This window comes from Sebastes umbrosus, chromosome 23 (genome assembly GCF_015220745.1).
Source record: "Sebastes umbrosus isolate fSebUmb1 chromosome 23, fSebUmb1.pri, whole genome shotgun sequence".
NCBI lineage: Eukaryota > Metazoa > Chordata > Actinopteri > Perciformes > Sebastidae > Sebastes > Sebastes umbrosus.
The window spans coordinates 19,512,541-19,538,078 of NC_051291.1; the positions used below are offsets into that span (position 1 = coordinate 19,512,541).

The 25,538-nt window shown below is 41.0% G+C and overlaps 1 protein-coding gene across 8 annotated transcripts in view; it reads left to right on the forward strand.

The window, feature by feature from the left end:
- Window positions 1-23,471, forward strand: part of cald1a (caldesmon 1a) — a 79,464-nt gene extending 55,993 nt beyond the window's left edge. For 3 of the 8 annotated variants that reach the window (XM_037761233.1, XM_037761228.1, XM_037761232.1), the window contains exons 4-16: window positions 510-945; window positions 1,037-1,069; window positions 1,162-1,386; window positions 3,582-3,691; window positions 4,821-5,091; window positions 6,470-6,607; window positions 11,481-11,524; window positions 11,750-11,825; window positions 13,118-13,261; window positions 13,430-13,525; window positions 16,439-16,507; window positions 18,604-18,640; window positions 21,761-23,471. In XM_037761233.1, the coding sequence (XP_037617161.1) occupies window positions 510-945; window positions 1,037-1,069; window positions 1,162-1,386; window positions 3,582-3,691; window positions 4,821-5,091; window positions 6,470-6,607; window positions 11,481-11,524; window positions 11,750-11,825; window positions 13,118-13,261; window positions 13,430-13,525; window positions 16,439-16,507; window positions 18,604-18,640; window positions 21,761-21,774 (1,693 nt within the window). In that variant the 3' untranslated portion in view covers window positions 21,775-23,471. Of the gene's footprint in view, window positions 1-509; window positions 946-1,036; window positions 1,070-1,161; window positions 1,387-3,581; window positions 3,692-4,820; window positions 5,092-6,469; window positions 6,608-11,480; window positions 11,525-11,749; window positions 11,826-13,117; window positions 13,262-13,429; window positions 13,526-16,438; window positions 16,508-16,817; window positions 16,870-18,603; window positions 18,641-21,760 lie in introns of all 8 variants that reach the window. The other 5 variants (XR_005205629.1, XM_037761229.1, XM_037761230.1 and 2 more) reach the window with 5 other exon arrangements.
- The last annotated feature ends 2,067 nt before the right edge of the window (window positions 23,472-25,538 follow it).

The following is a 25,538-nucleotide window of genomic DNA, read 5'->3' on the forward strand; positions in this document are numbered from 1 at the left end:
TTGGAGCGTTATTTTGGTGTATGACATGGTTGGTACCAATGGATTCCTTGGGTTTTTCTAGTTTCATATGATGCAGTATCATCATTCTAGCTTTAAAACTGAGCCCGCTACAACCTAAAAACGCAAGATGCATTAATGCGTTAAAGAAATTAGTGGCGTTAAAACGTATTCACGTTAACACGTTATTACCGCGTTAACTTTGACAGCCCTAGTTTAGTTTAGTCCTTGTCAAAACACCAAGCTTATGCTCATTCAGTATCAACTGCACATTAGCTACTCACATCCAAACTCGACAACTGTGTAGAATTAACAATACAACCAGTTTCTTGCCGCTAAATTATGAAACTGTTCAAGGTTATAGGCCTTGATCGACGGCATCTCCGTGGTGACAGGAGATAATATTGTGCACTCAGTTTAACAGCTGACGTCTGCTGCTCTGACCTCAGGGCTACTTCCTGATTAACAAAAGACAACACAGTGAAATGTTTGTCTTCTCTCTCTCCTCCCAGTGTGACAGAGACAGTCTCCGTGAGCAGCTCTTGTGGAGGAGGAGGCGGCGGCGGAGACGACGAGGACCAAGCCCTGCTGGATCGCATGGCCAAACGCGAGGAGCGACGGCTGAGACGCATGCAGGAGGCGCTGGATAGACAAAAGGAGCTGGACCCCACCGAGGCGGAGGGCAACGACGGTGTCGCCATGGAGAAAAACAACGAAGAAGAGGAGAGGCCATCCTCCTGGCGTAGGGGTCGTTCCCGTGACAACGAGGACGAAGAAGAGAAGACGTACGGCTCAAAGAGGGAGGAGAAGGGGCGAGAGGAGCCGAGGGAGGAAGAAGAGGCTTCTCCTGGGGGCGGAGAGGAGGCAGATGAGGGTGTAGATGAAGAGGAGGAGCAGAAAGTGGAGGTGATGGAGGACAAACCTAGAAGGTCTTTCATGAGAGAACAGGTGAGTCACCTGTTCATACTTTATTTTAGTCATTTATTATGTTTTTTTTTGTAGCTGACAGTCCCTGCAAATGTGATGCTTGTTTCTGTAGGAATCAACTGAAGAGCCTAAAATGCAAAACAAGGTATGGTCATCGATTTATTGACTTCTTAATGCGCATCCTTGAGGCAATCATTGATCTTTCCTTCAAAGAACTGCTATAAACCTTTTTCATAGGAGCTCGCCGAAGAAGAAACACACTCAGTAGTCAGGGAGATTTCAAACCAGGCAAAGTCAACCAATTCAGAGGCCGAGGAAGCTGCGGTAGCATCAGAGGAGGCTGAGGAGGTACCTGAGGATGATTATGTAGATTATTCATCAGAGAACAAGTCTCTGACTTTCAGAAATTACTCTGAAGAGGACAATGAGGTCTCTGAGATACTGCAGTCAGAGGATAATGAGGTACCATTCATGTGGTAAGCTTTACGGTAGAGGTGTGATGCACAGCACAGAAAAGTCTCTCTGGGTAACTTCAGTGTCTCGACGCATCTTTAAAGGAGATGTGTAAACAGAAATCTTTCCAGAATCAACCACAAAAAGTTCTCTTAATAAGCCTATCTCTGTTGACTTTATGTCGGAGCCAGACGCTGAAATTACCCAGACTCCCCGTGTCGTCACAGTGTGGCTTGCACCGTTTGCAAACTGGCGGTAACTGAGCCCACGTTTTAGTGGTCACAGTGTTTTTTGCTGCATGTCTTCCACCTCAGCTATGAGAGCAGCAACACTTATTACACTGACTCCACTCCAAAACTCACTGCAGCAGAGGAACAGAATGTAATTTAAAATAATAAGTGTGTTCACTGCAAGGGGACATTATATGGAGATCATTGAGCCATCATATCATGTGTATACTTCCAGTCAAATGTTTCAGACCAGGCTAGGATTTATTTTTCATTTTAGAACCCCTAAATATTAGAAAACAAACATTACAAATCCCAAACTTGTGCACGAATATGTTTTTAAAGTCCAAGCAAACCTGTGAACTATGTTTTAATGCATCAATAAAGGCTTCCAATTTATCACACAGCCCATAAGCTGTACCTCCCAAACTCTTCTCTACATAGTTAACACTTTCCACCTTGATTTCTTGTGACCCTTATTAATACATGCTAAATTAATAGTTAATTAAAGTGGCAGTAGGCAGTATATTTTTGGCATCATTGGGCAAAGATTTTATAATAACCTTTCAGCATATTGTAATTCAAGTGTTCTGAGAGAAAACTAGACTTCTGCACCTCCTCATGGCTCTGTTTTCAGGCTTTAAAAAGATCTACCCCGTGACGGGAGACTTTGACCAATCACAGGTCATTTCAGAGAGAGAGCTTTCCTATTGGCTATGCTCCGGTCATGTGACCGGAGCTTGGCGTTCCTTCAAGAGGTTCAACATGGCTGCCGGGTCACAAACTTTCTCATTTCACAGCTAAACTGTGCACTACAAGATGATTCTGAAAACATTTGAGGAGAGAAATAGGCATTAACGTAACATAATATTGATTCATATTTGATCAGCGCTGCCTAGTTTGACCGTTTGGTTGGAGTTCGCGAGTGATTGACATCCAGCTTTCATAGAGAGCAGATCCCAGGTCAGCTCTTACTGCTTGTTTTCCTCCGGTCTGTGAAATCTTGCAGATGCCGTTAGGAGCACCAGAGGACAGTTTTCATGCACTACTGTCACAATATAGCGACTGTTTTATAAAAACAACTTTTTTTAAATCATATTTGCTCCAATCTCCCCTATTTCAGCTTTTATTAACTGTCAATTTACTTTTTATTAATGATGGTTATTATAAAGTTTTACCTAGCCTAATCTTACATAAGCAAAAAAAAACACCCTTATGAACTATTCATATTTTTTTTTTTGTCAGTCTGCATTAGGTGTATTTGACCTCTTTTTACACAAGCAATCCTCTCAGTTTCAAGTTGCCTTTGGTCGTGTAAACAACGGTGCTCAAAGACACTTCATGTTTTTCTTGGCATTTTCCCCCATAAAATAGATTTCTTGTGGCATTTTTTTATTCCTCCGAATAATAATAGTATGATTTTTTTCTCTGTTTTGAGCCGACACATGCCTGCTAAATTTCTAATTGCTGTAAAGACCTAATTACAGTAAATATATATATTGATGGGCAGGCTTCCATGCTGTAAAGAGAGTACTGAAAAGGCCCACCAGCTCAGCTTTGCTATGTTAAAAATGCATAGACTGTGCTAGATAGCATCAGCAGTAAGACAAATGTACCCTCTGTGCTACAGGTTGATAATAGATGGTGCTTTAAAAGCTTGACTGGCAGTGTACATATTGGACTCGGACACATAATGATTATAATTTCTAAAACTCAAATGATGTTTTTGATGGTCAGAGATAGAAAACATACAGCCGGAGACACTCCCATAGTGATCACACGTTAGATAATCCTGTCTCAGTAGTAATTCTGGAGTGGACGCTGTGTCATGTGATGTTCTGTGTTTATTTTGTTTTGGGGTGTGCTCTCGTTCTCGTTCGACATCCCGTGATGTCATGCACCAGACTCCGCCCATTCGGCCTACCCACCCACCAATAGCGTGGTCGCTCACTGACCCCCGTGGTTGTTTTTGTGCAGGTGAATGAGAGAGGCAGGGCCAGGGAGGAGCAGAGGAGGCAGAACGGAGGGCTGCACGAGGAGGAGGAGGCGGCTCCCAACCAGCACAGGAAACCTGAGAGGACCCTCAGGTACGCAGACACAACAACACACATCACATGACCTCCGGGTTTCCACTGAGGCTAGATTGGGGATGGCCAGGTCTCATGAATTAGTCAAGAAACACCATTGTCAACAAAGATCATATCCCAATTTGTTGCCAGTTAAGAATGTGTGCTGAAAATAATAATAATAATAATTACCTCAATGTGATTAGTCTGTGCAGTATTCCTAAAATATTAATGAATTAATCAAAATTTCATCCCATTCTTCATCTGTTCTCCTAATTACTGGGAATGCATCAATCTGGATGTTTTTTATATGGAGTCACAGGAGTGCCATAAAAAAAAGTCTGTAAAAGAATAAGAAAATAAATGTGGAAATCTAAAGAGCAGTCAGTGCCTGTCTACATTTGACAGCTGAGATGTGTCAAATAACACTTGACACGAAGGTTAGTTGAGAAGCTCAAGCTACACAACAAGCGAAGCTCACTGTTGCTTTCCAAAATAAGATATCCAGAAGCGTGAGGAAAAGACACACATTCCTATAAGAGAAAGAATGATTGATAGCATAAAATAAAACAATATATAGTCCTGCATTTACTGACTTATACTATTGCAGTCTGGATCTTATTCTTATAAAGGATGGAGGAGAAATCTTCATATTGGCTGTCACACTTCACAGTGTTTACATATGGTGAACAGGGGCAGTCTAATCAGACAGGAACTTATTGATGTTGCTGTAGTGTTTGTCGCTCAGGCTGGTATAAAAGCATGGTTGGAAGTATTGCCTAAGGCATCTGAGGAATAAATGAAAAGCATGTCTGAATCAGAATTTCAAGCAAACAAGCTGTTTGTGTGTTTTAGACATGGGTTAGTTCCCAGCGTGAAACACTGGAAGAAACTGGAGATGTGCTGTAACATTATCTTTGCAAAGGTGATTGTAGGTATTTGTATGTGTGCACGTTTGTTTTTGTGTCTGTGTGTGTTTGCTTGTCCATGGAAGAGACAAATCCTTCAAGTGTGTTTAAATATTCAGCTTGTATCAAATGTCAAGTGTTAAACCTGAATGTCAAGCGGCTTTGCGACCTACTTCCACAGTCTTTGTTTCCATTGTGACCTGCATGTGTGCTCTGACCCGCGTTTCTGTTGTCTGTCGCAGTCGCGGCAGCGTGCGCTCCCCCGAGGTGTCCGCGAGTGACGACCAGGACGACGACGACGCCCGTCTGGAGGCAGAGCGCAAGCTGGAGGAGCTGAAGCGCCGCCGCGACGACGCGGAGAGCGAGGAGTTCGAGAGGATGAGGCAGAAGCAGCAGGGGGCCGAGGTCGAGCTGGAGGAGCTGAAGAGGAAGAGGGAGGACAGGAAGAAGGTGCTGGATGAGGAGGAGAGGCAGAAGAAGCAGGAGGATGCAGAGAGAAAAGCCAAGGAGGAGGTAAGGGAGGAAGAGAGAGGAACCTTTTATCTTTGTCTACCTATGTTTCTATTCTCCCTTTTATCCAAACACTTCTTGAGGATTTGTTGAAGTCAAACTGAAATTTAAATTCTCCTTACTTTTTTTGTGTTAGGAAATGTAAACTATAATGATCCTCTTATTTTCTTGAAGTTATATCTGTAAAGTTCACAACCCACATGGTCTTTCCTTGTTTTTCACACCACCAACACTTTCATGTTTATTTAGCCCATACACCTGTGTGAGCTGTAACCCATGCATCACACTCATACTAGCGCCGCGGTGACGTTATCTCGCCATACTATACACCGTTATCACGACTCAAGCTATAGAGGTCCCTAACTCCTAACTCGCGCATGTCATTCCTTCTTCCTCCTCATCATTATGCATCTCAAATGTGATAACCACCTCCTTCCTATGTGTTCACATCTGCATTCAATCACTCCATGTCGTCCATTTTCCCCCTTTCATCCGCTCGCTCTGAGGCCCTGCATTCTCGCTATTACCCTGACAGTTCTTCTTTGTTGATCTTGGCTCTGAATGTGGCGGCCCGTCTCTCGCTATCTGCCCCCGTTCTTCTCCTCTTGTGTGATGTTAATGAGGCCTTTTGGTTTGTAATTAAAAGATGGCCCAGAGATACAGAGAGACTAATTAACCAAGACAAGGCTGCTGGAGAGGGCTGATACACTGCCAAGCACCAGCCCTCTTCTGAATACAGTACAAATGGTTCATACATTAATTGTTTAAAAAAAAAACTGTTGATAGTCTGCATGTCTCAAGCTTTCCAAAATGGCTTTTTTTCTGAGGCGGGCAATCACTGTAAATAAGAATTTGCTCTAAGTAATTGAATTTGTTCCTGACCTGCCTCATTAGATAAAGTAAGTAAGTCAATTAGAAAATGGCACATATCTATTGTCTGGCTCGGCTGCATTCCTGATTGTTTGTTGTCTATCATGTTGGCGGTTTATGTTATTCAATAAAGTAATCCATAAACCATGTGAAAATCATTCAGCTGTTCTTGAAAGGTTTCGCATTCACTGCTCCAAACACTCCCGGTCTGTTAGTTCGTTCCCAGGGAAAAATCCACTTGTGCACAGGAAGCATGCTTTTAGGTTTCCAGCAGCAACAGTGTTTTGTTTAGAGTAAATACAAGAGAAATGTTAGCATGAGCAGCAATATCCTGCATGGCTGGGCTGGCAGAGGACAGAGCGCCACCTACATATGCTCCAATTAAATTAACAGAAAGTTCCCTGTCCTTGTTCCAACTCCAAACATGCTGCAAAATACCCCCCCCCCCCAAAAAAATGACAAGGATATCTGCTGAACGGCCCCGACTCTAAACACATCTGTCTTTTCTCAGGAGGAAAAGAGGAAGATGAAGGAGGAGATTGAAAGGAGGAGAGCGGAGGCAGCTGAGAAGAGACAGAAGGTGGAAGACACCCTGGACGGGGAGGGCAGACCCTTCAAGTGTGTCAGCCCTCGAGGCTCCTCTCTGAAGGTCAGTCCGCCATTATTAACCCCCCCCACCTCTGCCCCGCGTCCAGCAGGAGAGTGTCTGTGGAGTTTTATTTGCCAATTGACCGTTCGCTATCCACCGTAGTTATTGTTGCTATATACAGGATATATTTAGTCCTTGCACGACACTTGTGCAGTTTATAATGATAACGACGGCAGATTTAGCACTCAAAATTCTTAGTAATTCTTCAAACATTGGGTCAAGGTTCTTTATTTGTCATTTGTCAATTCCAGCAAAGCATCATTGGCAATGGAAATCAAATTTTCCTTCAACTATGCTTATAAAATATGTATAAATAAAAGGGGAAGTAAAGTAAAAGCAAAATGATAACCTAAGGCACAAAATAGTGCAGTTAACATATAGGGTTTAAATATAAACATAAGTAACATATAAAATAGTAATGTTGGTCATTCATTTCAGACAATTTAGTCTCCATGGCAACATGATATCATACTAAAAGATAAAAGGCTAAAGCTGCATGTTCCAGGCAAAAAAAATCATTCTCAGGTGATGATCTGTGTAGAAGACATGACCACAAAGAAACATTGTTCCTGTATTGCATTTCAGAGCTAGTTAGTCTTTTTATTATAAGTTAGGGAAGGAAAAATGTAAGATCAGACTGTTATTTAGTTTAGATGTAACCCTGTTTGACTGCTAAACTTCCCCACATCAAATAAAGATCAGGACAGTGCTGCTAACGTTAAACCCTACGCTCTGATTCTAGTAGCATCCAGGACCAGTTTCCACACACTGGGGAAATACTACACAGTAGATGTGCTTGTCGTGAACTATCCTAGACTTGTGTTGCCCTACAAGCTAATGTAGTTAACTAATTAAATGCTTTTTTGGCTTTGGAAGTAGCATTCAGTTACTACTGTAGGCTGTAAGCTAGTTAGCCAGACATGCTAATGATTGCAGTTCATGTTAAAGCAGACAAACACGGTGTTTGATCCAAAAAAAAGACATGAAACTCCAAACTATTTAGAGCTGAATATTGCTCTTACAACAGCCTCCTGCACAGCTGTGGTGATTTCTAAAGCTTGACAGGCCCTGCCATGCCTAGTTACAGTTGCTAAGCTGTGATTAGACAATCGCTGCTCGAGGAAGGGCTTTAGCGAGTGGTCAATTAATCAGTCAGTTATTCATAAACACAGATATTTCATTCCAATACTTTAAACAATGGGAACTATAAAAACACATTGCCTGTGTTTTTTTCTTTTTTCTGTCTGTATTTGCATCCCGTCCAGTACAGTTGTCAGCATAATGGAGTCAATATAATGGTTCTCCAAAACCAGCAAATCCCACTCATCCGGCTGCGCAGCAAAGCTCAGGCTAAACATTCAAAGTATTTGGAGAGATTAAGTACCAGATGACCCTCATTTGGCCTTCTCACCTCGTTTAACTCTCAGCATGAAGTGTTATCTGACTGAGATGAAGGTGTTCCGAATAGAAAGAGGAAGAGAAACGTGAAAAAAGTCAGCTGCTGGCAAGTCTCGATGTCTTAACATGTCCACAACCTGTTTGTCACAAGAAACAACACGCTAGGAAAAAAGCCGCCTGAATCGAACCCAGAGCGTGCCCCCCACCTTCCCCTCCTCACCCAAAGATAAATGTTTGTCACGGCGAAGGAACGTTTAATCAACTCAAATGTGAATAAATGTTTCCAGTGTTGCCAAAAGCCAACTCCCACACGCTGAAAATCGAGGGGGATTTTCAGCCAGTGGAGAAAATCTAATTAGTGACAGTTAGCAGTAATATCCATCTGGCCCGTCCCGGTGGGACTCCAGACTCAAGGCTGAAAACAGGCCAAAGCAAAAATTCTTATGCTGCAGAAGTTACTTTCTGAAACCTTAACACGGTCGTGAGGTTGTATAACTGGATAGTACTCAACGGTGCGGTGGTTTGAAATGTTTGTAGGCAACAGAGTTGGATAGAACTCAAATGTTTAAAGGCTACTGTATGCACAAAATGCATTTGAAGAATAACAAGTAGCCTCCATACTAGGATTGGGGGGTTCATTTAAATTTTTCGTGATTACCCGCAAGTAGAGTTGTTCCGATACCGATACCAATATCGGAAATGCCGGCGAGGATATGCAATATCACGTCATCATATCATTTATCAGCTCATTTACGCTACACAGGAACAACAATAACACGTTACTCTCGCTACCATGGGTGTAGAAAGAGAACTGGATACAGCGTTGGAGGCGGGGCCCCGTTCATTCCTATGAGAGTTGCGCGGTGGCACATGAAGCAAAAAAAGCTTGACTTCCGAGTATAAATTAACCCAGATCTTCTACATCCATGGGGCCCATAGAGTGCGTTTCCTTAAATCCTGCCTCCCGGCCCTCGGTCTGGGCCTCATTCACATGAACAGAGGAAGGGAAATAACTCTGATTAGATGATTTAATATAGGCTATTCAAGTGTTCGTACTGGGGAGTTGATTTACCTAAAAATCTGCTGATTTACAGACGTCTCTTCCCCAATGTAACCCTATGGGGAAAAAGTATTTTTGGGCCCAATGGCATCACACGACAGACCCGAAAGTTGTAATTCCACCGTTTGGCCACTATGTAAAATTTGTTTTCAAAACCGGCGCGCTTCCCGTGGCCTTGCTCGCTACCCTGATCGGTACTGCACATGTGCAACTCCCAGCAAAGATGAAATAAAAGCGAGTTGACTCACTTGTTAGCTACCTCCATCATTTGCTCTGGAAAAAAACGATAGCTGCGTCCGAAATTGACGATGGAAGTACGAGTGAGTCATCTCGCTTCTATCTCATCTCTGTTGAGAGTTGCCTATGCGCAGTACCGACTGGGCAGGTGCTAGCAGAGAGTGTAACGTTAGCCAGAGCTAGCAAAGAATCAAGAATTTTTAACGCACTGGTATTGGTACTAGCCCATACTAAAGTTCAGGTATTGGTATCAGGAAGGATAAAATGGTATCAGAACATCTCTACTCGTCAGGCAACGGGAGTGGGAAGGGATGGGAGGAGTTACGTCGAAGCCTGCCAGTGAAACCAACACATCCTCATCCGAACTTGTGACATACTGCTGCTTTGTCACACCTTCCTTGGCGTCACTTTAGGTTTAGGCAACAAAACCACTTAGTTAGGTCTAGGAGAAAACTACATGGTTGGGCTTAAAACTACTACGTTTGTAAAGTGAAAATGAAACTGGCACACGCTCTCAGAGCGTTTACTGTTGCCGCGGATGTTTTTACATTGTAGTTAATGGAAAGCCTGGTCATACAGGTGCTAAAGGGTGCCTTGTGCGGCAGTATCAAACGACGATGGCCGCGACAAAGCATCTGTATTTGACGCCCTGGTAATGAGAACAGGCTGGTGAAATGCCAGCATGGATGATTTAGCCATTTTAAGTATGTTATGGAAGAGTAAGTGATAAAGTTTCTCGTTATCAGAATTTGATTATTGTAAACTGTTTATGGGTGAATAAACACATTTCTACACACAGTTGTGTGAGCTCTGATCGTACTGGAATCCAGAAATTTGTTTGTTTGTTTGTGCTCAGTTTTTGTAAATAATGTTCAACTGTAATTCTCCACCCTGCTGCACTCGCCTCACAGACACGGCTTTACTTTGTGGTGATGTTCACTGTAGGTACAGCTGTGTTCGTGTGTGTGTCTGTGGGCTGTTTTACTTGTCATACACTACACACTGTGTTGTGCATGAGTCATTGCTTTGCATGTAATCCTTTTGTTTTGTTTTTGTGACACTGTATTATGACAGCATAATACAGTTGCATTGTATATTGTCTTCCAACCCAGCTCCTGCAGTTCTTTGACACTTACAGTACCAACAGTCTGTTTCAATATTGCATGCATGCCATTGAGAACATACGTCGTTTTCTTCAACGTCTTTTACCGTTGTGTGTTTTTTGCCCGACATCTGCCCTATCATGGCTCCTGTTCCACTAAAACACAGTGAAACATGCCCCTCTATCAGCAAATCACCTCCCAGTGGAACACACAGTCCCGGGAGCTCGCCCACATGTTATCAGCAGCAAACCAGCATAACTCTGCTCCGTGCTCCGTACTGTAGATAAAGTACAGTGTTCGCTGTGAGGGAAGGACAGAGGGACAGAATGAAGGACAGGCTGCTGGGATGCAGGAAAGCGATTAGGGTTAACAGGATTACTGTAACTGCGTTCGGATGGCTACGGCTCTTTAAAACGCGTCTGAGAATGGGGAATTTCCTGTCGGGGAGTATTTTGGGAACTCCCACATTCGGTAGCAGCCGAGCGCAAGGTCTTTTTTTCACAGGGGGGATGGAGGGAGGTAGGAGCTTTTTCTGCAGTTTCTTCTTTTGTCCGTTTAAAGAGTTTTTTTTGTGAGCGTCTAAGGAACGCATGCGTTGCCCCCTCTTTTTTTTTTCGTATATCATAAACAATCCTCTGAGATTCCCACAGTCCAACAGCAGATAGGAAAACAACTTGCTGTGTTTTTTCTGTGTGTGTGTGTGTGTGCATGTCTTTCAGAGCATATTGCACATGGAGGGAACAATCACTTACATTGTGTGTTGCTGGTCAGGAGAATCCAGCTTATTGAGCATATGAAGAAAAACAGACAAAATGAGATATCCACCGTCTGGTGTAGATCACGCATGTCTCCATGTTGACTTCTAAACTCATGTCAAGGATGTGTTTCACACTGAAACTACTCATATTAACAATAAAGACACAATAGAAGCATGGAAATCAAAAAGACGTTTAGCTTTAACATCTGTTTTAAGGCTACTGAAGGGTGAAGGAATATGTGTTGCAGCGATATATGCACTTGTGGAACATCACTGCAATTTTTAATAACCTAGAGCTCTCCTAACCTTTGTCAACAGATTGGAGAGAGGGCAGAGTTCCTGAACAAGTCAGCACAGAAGAGGTAAAAACAAACGTTTTATTCCCACAAACAAAGCTTTTAGTGGAGCATGTAAGCCTTGCAGTCCTGTTTTGCTGAATAGAAAAAAATGCAACCCAGAGTTTATTTCCCACTTGGGGTTTTTGCAAGTGTCTTTCTCAGGGCAGTAAAGATGGTTGACCACACTGTGTATAACATCCAAAAGTGGTCCCATGCTTTTTATGCTAACCATTTGCTTCTGCCCTGCAGCACAGTGAAGGCGGCGTTTTCTCCCGTGGTGTCCAAGATAGACAACAGACTGGAGCAGTACACCTCTGCTGCTCAGGTTAGCACTTCTTTGACTGTAAAATGGGATTAGACACAGCTGTATATCAAACATAAACAATATAACAAGACTTCCTGCACGAACACAAACCAAAACATCAGTTATAACATATTACATGTGCTCCTATATACTTAAAAATGACATATATTAACCACGTGTTTTGGGCCTGTCCAAAAGTAAATACAGTTTGGAGTAAGATTTATACAGAATTAGTGACTATATTTGGGATAAAAATTTGGATTAACTCATTTTTGGGCTTCCACTTTCCACAAATATTAAAACAAAATCCTTATTTGGAAGACTGAGTGTAGCTGCTAGAAAAGCAATTACAAAGAAATGGCTTAATCCAGACACCTCATCTATACAACACTGGTATGATATCATTAATGGAAAGAATCCCCTTCTCCACAAGACTTCAGGAAACTCAATTTGAATACATTTGGGAGAAGTGGAAAATAAACGCCCTTCTTTTGTTTAAATTTGTGTATTTATTTTATTTATTTATTTTTTCTTTATCTCAAATGAAAAACACCCCATGTTCCAATTTTGTGTTCAATTTTGTAAAAAAAATTGGATAATTCTGTAAAAGTAAAGATGACTGTTGTAATGTGATCCCAAATAAAGGGAACATTTTTTTAAAAAGTAAATAAAATAAGACATATATTTATGTGCACATTTCAATTATATTTTAAACCAAATAGCAGAAGATAAAAAAAAGAAAGGCTACGGGCCTAATTTAAGTTTATCCTCATAAAAGACCTTTTCCTTTTATTCAAGAAATTGGCCAACTTACTCAGTCTGTGTGCATCTTCCATGTCTAAAAAAAATATTTCTTTATTTTTCTTCTTCTTTTATTATCTTACAAAAAGTTATTGCATGGTTCCCAGTTAAAATGACAATAGAAAACTAAATAAAGCTGATATCCCAGCCAGATAACAGGGCTAAGGTCATCCTGGATGTGGCGTCAACATCATGTGTAAAAGACAGTTGAAATCAGATTTGAGCAAAAAGACTGCAACAAATCTATGAATTCAGACTCCTGAATTCAGTTACATATAGAACTGCCATAAATCAATTTCCTGATCTGATTCCTGTCTTGGTATACAAAAAAAATCTCTGGGCCCTAAAGTTGCCCAAAAGTACCCATCCTGTACACTGTACGGAGGAATTTGTCACTATATTTATTATTAGCAAGCTCAGTTGTTGTTATATTTTTAAAGACATGTATCTGAGCTTTGATCAGAACAGCCATGCTTACTATTCACCAATTTAAACCCACCACTTTGTCTCAGCAGAGAGAGAACAAGGAGTCTCGCTCCCCTCGCTCTGGAGCGACGGATCTTCCCATGGTCACCGATAGCATTCGAAACATCAAGAGCATGTGGGAGAAAGGCAACGCGTTCGGCTCACCTGGAAGTGGCGGGAGCCCGTTCAAGGTAAAAGACGAGGTGGTGGAGGATGTGAGGAAGCTGATGAAACTCTGTGTGTGACTGGAGCAGAGAGAGAGAGAGAGAGAGGAAAGAGTCCAATTCACTGGCACTTCCTGCTCGGCCTTGTTGCCGATGACGACCAGGCTTAGCTGACCTTTGACCCTATCTAAACAGGAAGCAGCTGTGATGAAGACAGGCGTGGCGGGTCGCATTAACGACTGGCTGAATAAAACCCCGGAGAGCGGCAAAACGTCAGGAGGAAGGCCAACGGTAGGTCGTCGCCGTAGCAACCCCTGTCGCTGCTGGTAGGAAGTACAGTACATGTAGTGTACAGCTCAGGGCCCTACAATATATAAAACAACTACATAGCAGATGTAGCTGTGTTGACTGACCTGTGTTACATATATAAATGTGTAGATTTATATCAATATGTATTAACTTATCAAAGATGTTTTCCTTTAAATCTCAGGATCTAAACATCTACTTTAAAGTCCCCCCAAAAAATCATAATCACCTTCCAGCTATGAGCGATGGGGTCTGACATGAACACACAATTTTCCGCCCAACTGAGAACAGTTTGGTTATTTCACATGAGAGATTTAGGCTGAGTTACCATATAAAGTTTTTTCTGAGCGCCTCTTTTTTCAATTGTTCCCAGTGAGGAGAGAGCGTTTTCGGCCTCCTAGATAAAATGCGCTGCACCCAGCGTCTGTTTTCAGAGCCTCCGACTTTTTCGTGCAGGTCCGTTAACTCTGGTAACCAAGTCCAACGGATCGTGTGTAGACTGTATATATATAGATGGATGACGTGTCTCCACTTCCTCCCACTGTAGAAAAAGTGAAGCCAAACTATCCCGGATACGGGAGACCCAATCACGAGCCGAACACGGCCGCAGCTTGGTAGCCACCTAGCTGCTACGTTAGCACCACGGTAGCTGTTTGGCTAAAAAAGACACAAGAACTAACCGTAATATCTCTATAACTACATTTACTTGACACATGTTCTATTACGCAGACTTGTGACAGTTTTAAAAGTGAAAGTTACATCTCCTATCGCACAGTTCCCGAGCGTCCGGCTGTGCAACTACTTCACTCAGAGCAGCTGTCAATCACAGCTGTCAATCATGACATCTCATCCCCCTTTTTATAGCATCAAACAACTAATTAAAGCCAAACTTATCAGAAAAATAAACACTTGAACATACATCAGCATGATAAGAACTAAAATGACAGAAACCATCTTTGGGAAAAATGTATTTGACTTTGACTTTGACTTTTTTTTTTTTTTTTTTGGGGTGATTTTTAAGTATTTTTATTGATAGCACAGTGGATAGAGTGTTGGAAAGGGGGAGAGAGAGAAATGACATGCGGAAAGGACCACAGGGCCTTGGCGATACATGGGCGCTCGCTCTACCAACTGAGCTAACCAGCCGCCCTGACTTTGACTTTTTAGTTTGGCCCATCCATTAACATGGAGAGGGGTGGGATTAATGACCTATACTGCAGCCAGCCACCAGGGGGCGATCGAGATGTTTTGGCTTCACTTTTGGGGAGCTGTAATGTCGTCCATCTTAGTATACAGTCTGTGATCATGTCATGCACCCACATCCTCCTTGCTCTAGGGCTGTCAGATTGAGCAGTGACAAGCTCATCCATCCAAAGTATATGAGGACAAGCTGCCTCCGGTTGGTGCTTGTGGTTAAAAAATGAATGTAAAACAAATAGATAGTAGCCCAAACAGAAAACAGAAAATAAAGGGCTGATGCTAGTCTATCATACGACAGCGGTTAGAGTGGTGATATGTTGTCAGGATATTGTTGTCATAGAGACAAAAGCCACACTCAGCAGTGCTGGAGAGTGCTTCATCCCAGTGTCCGGCCAGCACATTCCTGCCAGAGAAAAACGCTATATGGACACACACCCTTATGTATCTTCTGTGCTCTTCTTGAAGTGGGCGTTGGAACAATGTGATGTCACATCTGATCAAATCACACCCACGCAGTCCTGAAGAATCAGATTACTATCTGAGTTTTGTTGTGTTAAACTTAGAAATAATACCTACGTTTTTTTTTAATTATTAATATTATCTTATTTAATCATGAATGTTAAATGTTACAGAGAACTTGTAGTTGGAGTAGAGACAGAACTTGACCCATTAATGCAACATTTACTTTTTAAAAGCTCACTATTATAATTATTATTATTATTATCATTATTATTATTATTATTATTATTATTTGCCTTGAGGAGTCAGTAGTCAGTTGTGCATGGAAACAGTGATCCTTTAACATCTGAGCTGCATTAATTCCAGCAAACACTCATAATAAACTGCAGTACTCTCACTCTTATATCAGCCCTGCGGTATTGTTATTAGTATAATTATATAGTTATGTCATAATTACTGCTGGTCATACAGTAGATGTTTTTATAATCATTCTCAAATGCTGCAGTGGAGCAGGTCAGGTTGAGATATTATCTGTCTGGCACCACCTGGTGGCCACAAAGAATATAACCCATCTGAGCTTGTTATACAGTCCACTCTCACATCTGTCATAATACACATATACAGTGTATGTGGGTATTGTAGACTTGGCATCAGTTTGGTATACAGTGTCACTTAAGCATTTTATCTTAGGCTTATCATAAGCTTTGCTAGCAGAGTGGGGTTTTCTTTTTTCCTGTCCTGCTCATGTTTTATGGCTCCATGCCATCGTATCATGCCTCTCTTCACTCATATTTCACCCAAATATTTATGTTAGAGCTTTCCGTGTCTCGGATTATGGCTCGTGCTCAAATAGGTAACACACAGCAGGAGAGACTGAGGATATGAATGGAAACTTTGAATACAAGTATAGTGTCCAAAAGCTTCTCGTCCCTGAATTTGACTTTACATTGCGATGGAGCGTCTTGAAAGAGAATCGCCTCAGACTCACTGCGAGAGTGCTATTTTCCACTTCCTCCAGACAAGCACCTCTCTGCTCGACGGTGTCGTGTCAACCTTTGCTCTCGTTCCTCAAGCTCTCTGTCCTCCTCTGTCATTCCTTCTCCTCTACGTCTCAGATACTCTGCCATCGCCCGCAAAATGACAACTATTTTCAAATTGACCTACAAATGCCGGGCACTCTGAACACCAATGATATGATGCTTTATCTTTAGTCTCTCGCTTTCTGTCTCTCTCTGACAGGACCTGAAGCCTGTTGATGTCACCAACAAGAGGAGTCTATGGGAAAACAAAGGTGCCTCCCCGACCAAGGTAGCTGTTATTCATTTCAAATTATAAAAGTATAATCTCAGTATCACGATGAGGAATTTGTACGGCGCTCAGAGCACCGGGTCTCAACCATTGGGGAAAATCAAAGTGAGCATCCAGATGAAGTTTTAACTACGCCAAATTGGTTTGTGGTCTTGAAAGGATTTCCCGTGGGGTTTTCATAGTTTTTCCAGATGTCAATCATGAAAACGTTTTGTTAAAAGAGATGGTGTATTAAAATAATCTCGTGATTTTGACCCTGGTGTCGCAGCAATGGGAGTAACAATCACTTGTGTTTGTTTTTGTTTTAAAGAACTCTCATAGCTAGTTGACCTCACCGTTAAATCTGGAATAAGCCTGGAGAGGTAAAAGGGTTAATTGTTCCACGTTTCTTCAAAGCGCTTCACACAGAATGACCTCACACTCTGCTGTCACACTGTCACACTTTATTTTTTGCTCTGTGTTGTTGGCAAAGCTGTGCTCTGTTCTGCTGTGGTTGGACACTACTGCTTAATTTGATCATAATGATTAATATCGAAGAGTTTCGCCCCACAGTTAGGTATTTATGATTTGACAAATAGGGGTGGGAATCACCAGAGGCCCCATGATACAATGTTATCAAGATACTTAAGTCACGATACGATCTTATTGTGAATTTTAACATTTCAGAGTCTTGTGATAAGATATATTACGATTTATTATCTTTTTCATTGCAAATTGTGCAGTTTGTCAACATCTGTTTTATCTAATAAGACACAGATTTCACTGCCAGTTTTTCCTCGCCATAATTTATTGTAACTTTAGAGCATTATTTAGCGTTCTTCCCGACAAGCTAACATGAAAAATCTATTCCTTAGGTTTAGTTTCATATGTTATCAGTATCGTTGCTCCAGCTTTAAGACTGAGTTCGGTGGGCCGTCAGATTGTCCAGAGGTTAATAGATTATATAATGAAATCATCACCCCCCCTATTGACAAATGTGTCGTTTTGGCATACTCTCTCCCTGACTATTCAAGTCCCTTCACACACAAGCTCGCAACACTTTAGAGGATGTAATTATCTGCATTTTGTAAATATTGAGCAATAATTGCTTTCCAAAAATGCACATTTAGGAGTGAAACTCGTAAAGCACGTGTGCCAAATGTTCTAAGTGCTGTAAAATAAAAGGAACAAAGAGAACGTATCAGCGAAGCCACAGTAAAAGCCAATTTTAAAAGCATTACGCCGCTGACTCCATTAACACCCATAACTTGTTAAAGCCAACTCAACAAAATCCAGAAGATTACAGTTCAGTGCGTCGTAAAAAGAAAAAACCTTTAACAGTGCGCCTGTTGTCCAACTGCGGGCTGAATGCTTTTCACAAATGGCCGTATCACATCACCGCTCCTTCTTCTGACAGCCACAAATCACTGCTCTCAGTTCAACTTCACTTGATTTTATATTGCCCTAATGGAGGAACTGTTTACAGCGTTCTTTACAAGTGTGACGCCTTGCTGAGTTGCTTCGATGGCAGTTTGACATTATTGAATCACTTTTATCACCTCTCATTTTCAAACAAGTCTGACTAAAGTTGACATGAATAAATTGTCTTATCTGTATTTATATACATAGATAAAGCTGTGTTTGTAGAGGTGCTTAGTAGAAGTGAAGCACACATATTTAAAAAAGACAAAGATGTCCTACCTACCCACTTACTTTAGGATAAACCTTCCCCTCCTTCCTTCCTTCCTTCCTTCCTACCCTGGTAGTAGTGTGTTCCTGCAGCCAGCAGCTGCAGTGCAGACCGGAGGCTGTGGTCCGCCACAGTGAGTAGCTGGGTTGGAGGGCACCAGGCGGTGGTCTGCACTGACGTAAAGAGGGCCCTGGACAGGAAAGGTAGCGGTTAGGGACCTTGTCATTAGCTAACCATTGGTATGATGTGATGTCAGGGAAGGTAAGATGAGCAGGATAACGAGCGGTGAGGGAGATCTGGATAGATTGAAGGCTCTGTATAGGTGGAAGTGTAGATCAGAAGTGTTTCACTGCATTGACTGGAGGCTTTGCTAACTTTCTCTGCCATCTTTGCTGCCGTGTTACCTTCCCATCTTTATGTCTTGCAGGTGGCAGGCAGAGGGGAGACCAAATCAGTCGCCAACGGTGAGTTTTTTTACACGGCGCCAGGAGTGTGAGCTTTTAACTGCAGAGCATGTGAATGTGTGTGCAAGAAAAAACACACTGTTGGGCAGACATGTTGACATGGGTGAACTTTTCAGAACCTCTGACATGCCGCCTTGTTCTTAGCTTGGCCATAGTGCATTTTTTTGATTTTTCAAATTGGTTTTAGAAACCAAAAGTTAGGGTGTTTTCTCAACCCATAGAAAGTAGTAAAAACATGGAAATGACCAAAATGAGTTGCGAAGTTTTAACCAGAAAGTAACAATGTGCTTTTATAAGCATGGAGGCAGCCTGCTTGCTGACAATACACCAGCTAAGCTTAAAGGGAAGCAAGACCGTCAGATTAAAGGACAAGATCCCACCGATATATGGCTTATAAGTAATATCTCAATATTTTTAGTTTATATCGTGATGTATATCTCACTATCTTCATATTTTCTCTAAAATAACATATCTGTTAGATTTAACACTTTGATGCATATGATCATACCAGCGTAATTATTCTAGCAAATTAATCTGAACACTCTGGTCTTTGGAAATGTATTCTTATTAAGTTTGACTAATTATTCACGCAATTGAACTTCAATTTTTCTCCGAAATACAGTTTGAAGTCGGTCGTTTTTAAAATGATCATTTATTTTATTTATTATTTTATATTTATTCTGTTATTTATAATTATTGTTATTATATTATGTATATACAGTATATATTTAAGTTTATTTCTTTATTTATTATTGACTGACTGACTTATTGAATTTATGTGAAAATGTTTTTATCACATTCACCGGAAGATCACTTTTATTTTGAAGCCAGTTCTTACAGGCTCTTACTGTACTGCCTGGTATATATACACATACTGCACATACTGGGCTAGTTTGACCCTCGTTTTAGAGGTGGAGGCTGGCGTTTTCTCTCACCTTTTCCGACCTCAGCACGTATAAACACGCTTCACTTCTTCTGCGGACTCTTTCCCTGTTCCCTGCTTCCCTCCAGATACAAAAACACACACTGCATACGCACAGCCATGCTCATAAAACCACACTCACTCGCCCAGGAGAGTGTGTCCGTGAGAGGGAGGGCGGCTTAAAAAATTGACGTCACCGTTAATATTTGTACTCGATGTTCGCGATGTAGTCATTTACTACATACCACGTAGAACAAGCCGCAATACATCAAGTATATTCGATATATCGTCCACCCCTAGTCTCAACCCATCAGTGCAGCGAAAAGCAACATGATCCCTCACTGGCTTCCCACCAGAGAATCATTTCCAATTGTGTTTATTTATTGGGATAAATGTCCCAGCACTTTTGCAAGATGTTATTTTTTTTCAGCGACTAGAGGCGCGACCTTCTCGTTAAGTGTGTCATCTTGTCAACGGCTCTTTGATTTATACGACACCATGTGTCACAAAACCAATAACTGACCCCTATCATAGCCTCCCCTGCAGTCCTTTTCAGTTTGCCGTTTGGCCTTTAGCACCACAGCGTTTTAGGATGCCACTAAGACATTGCTTGCTATTTTAAAATCCGATCTGAGTGCCTTTGTTCTCCCAGCGGGCAGAAGAGGGCTTTTGGCCTTGAGGGAATCTGAACATGTCTTCGTAATGTGTTGGCTGTTGAAGCGCACAGCATCACATACATAAATACACGTCAATTTCACCTCTGTAAACCCACTCAGCAGCCATCTCGACGCCACTCAGCTTTTCCACTCGTGTGCACGTCCACTTGTGCCGCTCAGACCGGTCCTTCCTCCGGTGTTAGAGTGTTCCCGCCAGGCGGGTTTGTCACATTAATAGCTGGTATGTTGGAGATTAGCACACCATCACAGTGTGACTCAGAGGATGACAGAGGCTTTGTATAGATCGTGTATTTCTTGCGACCTTACAGACATTTGACACCACAGTGGACCACATGCGAGTTAGCAGCCTCACACTCTCCACATGCTTGGCTCTAATAGAGAGCTTATAAAATAATGTTCGCCATTTTGGAAATTTAAATCTCTGGCTTTAATGAATTTAGAACGATCACTTTCAAGTGAGAATTTGTTGGCCTCTTGATTCAAAATAAATTATAGCAGTTTGTAAAATGGTTGACAGATAGACCGACATTGCCAGGCTGCTAGCATGGATAAAAGCATGTGGCTATAGTGACTGTGATGTCACCCAATGGATATTTACAAGTCTGATTTGGGGTTTACGTGTCTTAGAGACAGCAAATCTAAATTTGAGCAAGTTTTGAGTGGAGTCTGGGTGAAGCTAAAGTGGGGCAAGCAAGCAGCGACCAACACCACCTTGTAGATCTGTCAATCAAACACTAACACCACAAAAATACACCTCTCAAAGTTGTTGTCTTTCTAATAGAATAGCAATTTTAAGAATTTTGACCCAGAAACAAAAGCAGTAAAATATTTCCTTGTTTAAAAATAATTGAGAAGCGCTGAGGGTCTTTTCTATTAAGTTTGATACAGTTGAAGTTTTATTAAAGGGCCAGTGTGTAGGATTTAGGGGGATTTATTGGCAGAATTGGAATATAATATCCATAACAATGTTTTCATTAGTGTATAATCACCTGAAACTAAGACTTATAGTGTTTTCGTTAGCTTAGAATGAGCCCTTCATATCTACATAGGGAGCGGGTCTTCTTCACGGAGTCCACCATGTTTCTACAGTAGCCCAGAACGGAAAAACCAAACCCTGACTCTAGAGAGAGCCTTTTCCGTTTTTACGTTGCTTAAAGGCCACCGTATTTCTCCGACACGCTTGTGAAACTGCGGTAACGTGAGCCACAGAGTGTAAAACTGTGGTACCGTCAGCTGCCGTCTGACTACCGTTGCTGCTTAAGTAGTGTTATTATGGTACCGATGCGAGGCGAAGGGGGTTCTCAGTTGGTTGCAATTTGCAACCACACCTTTAGATGCCACCAATTCCTACATACTGTCCCTTTAAAGCAAGCATCGAGTGGCCTTTGAACTGCGCATTGACTGCAGTTAACTGCATGTGGTGTTTGCTGCTTGGTTTGACCCTCTGTGTCACAAAGTCAGAGTTATTAACCCACACCTGTCTGCAGACTGCTGATGGACTCGTCTTCTGTCTCTCACCAGGTATGGGACACTAATGTCTTGAAGGAGCCACTGCAGCTGGGGACCACGACAATCCAAGACTCTTCCTTTGACTTTGTCTTAAGAACCAAATAATGATCACACTCCCAAGAGGGACCCCAAGAAAAAACGGAGGGACAGGAGAGACGCTGTCCAGAGCACTGTACCGAAACTGCATCATATTTTTTTTGTACGGTTGCCACGTATAGTGCCTTTGCACAATGATTTTTTTGCTTTCTAAAAGAAACAAAATGCTGTGAAATTTGGACATTTGTAATTACTATTTCTAATTACTTTATACAAATCCTGCCAGGAAGAAAAAAAAAACAAATTAAATTTAGATTTATCTGTTGTATTCCATGCCGACAGTTTTGATAGAGACGGAGTAGAAGAGTTAAAAGTTTCCACATTCCAAAGAGATGGGTGAAATCAGTTCTCTCCCTCATACAGTACTTTTTCCATCTCTTTTTTAATTTATATTTAAAGCAAAAGCTTCACACATTGCTATTTTATTCAACGTTCACCAGTTCAGGATAGAATTATAAGCACTTCTAGAATTTAGCGGATTTCACTTTTATTATGTCTTACCAATAGTGCAGCAATGGTCTGAGTAATATATGTTAGCACATGTGATGTTTTGAATATCATACTGTATCTTATATAACATCTTTATACTCATAACGAAAGGTATTTTTGCTTTTTTTTGTATCCAGAAACTATTCACCAACAGGCAGTTAATTTCGGTGGTGATAGGAGTGTTGAATATTCAGAAGGCCATTATGACTTTTATTATCCTTCATGTCATTTTATTTATGTTTTAATGTGTTTTGTCCTTTTTCTATTTCTAGCTGTTTTTGTAGCTTTTGTACCTGTTTATCACTTTAAAATCTTCAGACATTCCTCCTTAAAAAAGCAGGTGCACAAGGTGCCTTCGCTGTAGGTTTTACAATGTAGGAAATCGGCAAACCAGCAAAATCTACCTTAACTTCTACTAACTACTAACTTCTTTATTGCCTCTATGCACACTCTTATGCTCAGCGATCATTTTTCTAATTGAGGGCATACAAAGTAAAGTCAGGGTGCCTAAGCATATAGCAAGATACTAGTACAATACAAGGATATTTACCACTATGTACGTCTTCTGGCCTTATGATTGCAACAAAAACATTTATGACAGCTGAGGTACACAGTACATGATAACCTCAAAGCAACTCAGTATGATATTAAGACTTGTGATTTTCATGTTTATTTTTCACTGACTTTGTCTTAAGTAGCACATTCCCTTTCATAGTCTTTGCGCGGCACAAGCTTTGATAACATAATAAACGGTTTGCCGGGGCATTAAATTGATCAATGTCACTGCTCAATAGTCTGACAATCACATTCCACGGCTCCTAAAAAGAGCAGGGGAGCTTGACCAAAATATTTTTTAAGCGTGATTTAATGTGACATTTATGTTTTTTTTTAATACAGTGGTTTCATAATGCTTTTTTTTTTACAACCTTGTGTCCATTTTATGTTTTTTTAAAGTTCTTCCATGTTTAACCAGACACTTGTTTGTGTAGTGCGAAGCCTATGCAAAACACACTATCTGTAGCCTCTCTTAAACACTCCCAATGTCATACAAGTGGGCCGTTTCCAACTGGATGAATGTTTTAAACATTGTACGCTTCACTCAACAACAGCAATAAAGACATTGAGGTATTCCACATTGTTAAGTTTCCTTCCATGTCTCCATTATTCTACCATGGACCACATTGTATACTGTATTTACCCATTGTAGCGGCACAGGGTGTCGGAGCAATTGTCTTGAGCCATGATACTGACAAAATGTAGTAAAAGGTGAACAAACAAGTTTTATAATTTTCCTTTAACCTCCAATCAGTTGATGATAATACATAAAAACGGTTTATTTTTATCTTATATTTATCTTTCACTATGCCATTTTGTTTTGTTTTTCACTCCTTCATTTTCCTGTGTTTTCCCTGCACAACATTTCCCTTTTATTACCACATTTCCAATTTTCCTAGTGCTAGTATAACTGAAAACACCAGTGGTGGAAGAAGTATTCAGATTCAGAGAAGTAAAAGTACTCATTGTGCAGTAAAATGTTCCCTGTCAGGGTTTTACTATTATATATGATGTTTCTGGATTAATATTACTGCTCGTTTTACTGCTGTAGATATGTATAAGGTTGTGCCAATTTTAACTACTTTATAATCTGTTGGGTAGTTTAATCCAATGGTTCACAAACTTTTTCATGCCAAGGAACTCTGAACTGACACAAATTAGTACCCCATTTGATACGATTTTTTCTTAGGGTCCCCCATTTGATAAGATTTTTGCTTTTAGATGTTTTACTACGGAACGTGTATGAAAACCTAAATAGTCATACAGTCTGTCATCATGTTACTTATGGATAGATTTATAGTGAAAATAAATTATTCCCCCTTTTACTGGGGACACCCTGGAACCCCCTTAAGGACCCCTGGGGTCCCCCACATTGAAAACCACTGGTTTAATCTACACCAATACATCATATTCTATAAAATCACATGTTTTGTAGTATCACTGTCCTGTGGGAACCACGTAGCTCTAAAAAGTCTACTTTTCATGGGGTCAGAAAAACAGCCGTTTTCAGCTTTGTGACCAGCTGATACAAGCTGCTTTTTAAATATATTATTTATCTTAAGAAGAAGGACAATTTTCTTATCACATAAAGTAAAAATCAACACATCTGGAGATTTAGTGTTGTCACTGGACAGTAAGGGGATGAAAAAATGTAATCTGAAAAGTAACTAAATCTGTCAGATAAATGTAGTGAAATTAAAAAGTACAATATTTGTAGTGGAGTGGAAGTATAAATTAATACAAACTGGAAATAATCTAGTAAAGTGCTCGTACCTCAAATGTGTACTAAAGTACAGTACTTGAGTAAATATACTTAGTTACGATAAACACACTGGCAGAGCCCCACCTGCTGACATCAGGGGGAAAAAGGTGTGGTTTTAGTGGTACTGAGTCATTTAGAAATTAATATAATTTTATAATTCTATAATACTTTGGTTATTTATCATCATTCTACAAATTAAGGTCAATGGCTGATTTTTAATGGTGTTTGGCTCAAGAGGACGCTACTGGCAATGTTAGTGCCTCCACTGAGGGTGGGGAAACAATACTATGCATACAGGTCTTAATGGTCTTATATAGAATAGGTAAGCACCCAACTGGGAAATGCACATTATTGTAACCAACCAGAAACTGTGGAACATGTACTGATACACCGCAGGAATTACAGTTTCCAGAGGAATCACCTTTTACAGTCACTAAGGAAGACAAAACATCAGGACTTTTCATTGTCAGGTCTATTGGGGAATACAACAGATAACATATATACTGTGAAATTATTCAGTTGTTAAGAGAAACTGATTTAGTTAAACGAATCTAGAGTTTTCCTCATTATTATTATTTTTATTTTTTTTTAATTTTGTTTCTGTACAATCTCCTGTTCCACCCTCCAGTCCAGATGGTGGCAGTAATGCACCTCTAATATGGTAGAAGAAGAACAATGATACCAGGTGGTGCTGGTTGTGGCTGATCACCTGTTTGCCAGGTAGTCGTTGGCTGCAGGCTGGTTGCAGGAAGACGCCAGGTAATCAACATGAACAATGTGGATTATCTTCTACAGCAACGAAGTGAAAGTCTGTCTTTTGAGGAAGAACTCGAGATTAAACCCGTCGGTGCGCACCAGCCTGCGGGATGTTGTTATAAACCAAACTAC